The sequence below is a fragment of the Orycteropus afer genome, unplaced genomic scaffold (assembly GCF_000298275.1).
Source record: "Orycteropus afer afer isolate SDZICR_OR568_19922 unplaced genomic scaffold, OryAfe1.0 scaffold00024, whole genome shotgun sequence".
NCBI lineage: Eukaryota > Metazoa > Chordata > Mammalia > Tubulidentata > Orycteropodidae > Orycteropus > Orycteropus afer.
In genome coordinates this window covers 8,909,537-8,912,488 of record NW_006921611.1, presented here as the reverse complement: position 1 = coordinate 8,912,488, position 2,952 = coordinate 8,909,537, and the positions used below count along the sequence as shown (strand labels likewise).

General features: G+C 36.1%; 1 protein-coding gene across 1 annotated transcript in view; it reads left to right on the top strand.

The window, feature by feature from the left end:
- LOC103192138 (disintegrin and metalloproteinase domain-containing protein 2) overlaps window positions 1-2,952 on the top strand; it is a 162,812-nt gene that overhangs the window by 90,220 nt on the left and 69,640 nt on the right. Inside the window, exon 11 of the mRNA XM_007935065.1 lies at window positions 1,982-2,162. Within this exon, the coding sequence (XP_007933256.1) occupies window positions 1,982-2,162 (181 nt within the window). The remainder of the gene's footprint in view (window positions 1-1,981; window positions 2,163-2,952) is intronic.

Here is a 2,952-nt window from a genome sequence, read left to right as displayed (position 1 = left end):
GTTTGAACCGCCAGCCTTCTGGTGAGCAGTCAAGTGCCTTAGGCACTATGCTACCAGAGCTCCTAATTAAGAGATAGAGATATGTATATGTATTGAAGAGAAAACAGATAATGTTTGACAGGAGCAGCAAAAAGGCCACTGTAGTTGAGCAGAATTAAGATAGCTGGAGAGGATGACCTCAAAGAAGGAATTGGTGGATAGGTCATGTTACCTCATGTTGAATGAAATGAGAAGCTGTATGTGGGTTTAAATGGAGAAGTAACATGGATTTTAATTTTTTGTTTTTATGATTAGAATTGATGTTGTCTTGAGGGAAAAAGGAAAACTCCAACAAGGCATGATTTGAAACATAGAAATCAGTTACGAAGTTATTACATTAATCTATATGACAGAACAAGAAGGTTATCAAGAGGTGGCTTTGTGGAGAACATATTCTGATATACTTGAAGATAGATTTGATAAAATTTTATGACAGACATGGGGTTTATGAGAAATAGAAGAGTACCTCAGGGATCTTCCTAGGACAACTGGACTATTAAAGTTCCTGCTTATTGTACTTGGAAGTATAAACAGTACAAACTATAGAAGGCACAATTTTAGTGCTTCACATGTACTGTATTAATTTTCTCAGCTCTGTGGGATAATTAACAAATTGATCTTCATATTAAAGAATTGGAAACAAAGGCATATATAATTTAAATGCATTTCACCAAAGCATACAATCTGCAAATATCAGAGCTGGGATCTTAATTCATGTAGTTTGATTGGCTATGGAGTTTGCATTAGAAAACATAATGTTATGCTTTTTGAGGAGCAAGTTTTAAGGGAGGGGAATTAAAATTTCAGGAAGTTTAAATTTAAAATGACTATAAGATTGCCTCAAGAAGAAACATTGAGTAAAGAATTGGATATTTGGTCTGTAGTTTAAGTGAAAAGTTCAAGTTACAGAAATATCTGAGCTACCAGTGAATACCAAAAACCAAAGTCATTGCCATCGAGTCAGACTTACTCATAGTGACCCCTCATTGGGTTTCTGGGGCAATATCTCTATAGAAGTAGATTGCCCAACCTTCCTTCCGAGGAGTTTGAACCACCAGCCTTCTGGTTAGCAGTCAAATGCCTTAGGCACTACATCACCAGTATATAGGTGTTATATAAAACCAAAGAACTGGATATGGTTACCTATGAATAATTATAGATAAAGAAAGAGAAAGCCAATTATGTTTTAGTACATGTATATTCCAGTATTAAGAGGTCATAAAAGACATAAAAGAAGCAACACATTGTTTCCAAAGTTAGAAAAATTCATGAGATAAGAGTTGAAACAAGAGAGGCCATTGTCACAGATCAATGGAAATTTCAGTGGTTAGTTATTTATTCCTACTTACCAGTTGCTGTGGAATCAGTTCCAACTCATGGCCACTCCATGTATGTCAGAGTAGAGCTGTGTTTCTTAGGGTTTTCAATGGCTATTTTTCAGAAGTAAGTTCCCAGTCTTTTCTTCTGATGAGACTCTAGGTTGACTTTAAGTTCCAAACTTTTGGTTAGACCCCAAGTATATTAACTGTTTGCACCAACCAGAAACACCATTTTTTCTGCTTAAGAATATTTAAAACAAATTATTCTATAGTTAACATTCTACAGACAAAAAGATTGGCACTAAAATTGTGCATTTGATCTCTATGGAATGCTATCAAACAGCTAAGGAACTCTGGTAGTATATTGGTTAAAGCATTAGGCTGCTAAGTAAAAGATCAGCAGTTGGAATCCACTCCATGCAAGAAAGATGAGGCAATCTGCTTCTGTAAAGATTTACAGAAATCCTATAGGGTGGCTCTAGAACTCTGTCCTATGAGTCAGAATCAACTAGACAGCAGTGGGTTTGTTTTTCTTTTGGTTTATCAAATAGCTTTGTTCCAGGGTAGGCAGTTTGTAGAAATAATTTTACATAATATTTTAAGTAGTATGATGTATTTTTCAGTCATTCCAGTGGTATGAAGATCTTTAGTAACTGCAGCATGGAAGATTTTGCACATTTTATTTCAAAGCCTCAGTCCCAGTGTCTTCAAAATCGGCCACACTTAGATCCATCCTACAGGACTGCGACTTGTGGTAATGGAGAATTGGAAGACGGAGAACAATGTGACTGTGGGTCTCCAGAGGTTGGTAATAAACTGGAAAAATAAGATATACTAGAACTATATACACATTAATTAAATTTATTGTGTTAGATAACTTTCCTTATTTTAGCAAATTGTTTTCTACAAAGGCCTTAAGAAGGCATATAGAGATTACAACAAAATAAGGAGGGCACTTATATATATTGTTATATGGATTCAGTGATTCAGTTTAGTCTTACAGGTAATTTTCAAGGTCACACAGTTTTACAACTGAGCTTACCTACCCCATCTTTGGTGTATTTGCCTCTAGTATTTCTTTTTAACCTATGGTCATCAGACATTTGGAAAATAGATATAAAAATATTTCAGAGTGAAACAAGAAAACATAGGAGTCATGTTTGTGGATTTCAACTGTTTTAATCCAGGTCAATATTTAAGTCAAAAAGATTTGGAACCTACATAGTTAGGCAAATCCAGGTTTTCAACCCACACAAATTACATAAATCCACTGACTGTATTATGAGGGAGATGGTAAGAGTACAGATGAAGGGAATGTAGTGAAGGAGCAAGATACTGTGAGACTAAGAGAGTGAGTGGGATGGACCTGAAAGAATCAAGAGAATACAAATGGCATTCAGTGCACCATACTGCACTGGCTAAGATCATGCATTTGTACTCTCCCCAACAAGAAAAGTGAGTCTCTGGTGGCGTAGTGCCTAAGGCATTTGACTACTACCCAGAAGGCTGGAGGTTCAAACCCATCTGCCACTCCTTGGAAGACTGGGCAATCTACTTCCATAGTGATGTTGTTGTTGTTGTTAAGTGCCGTCGA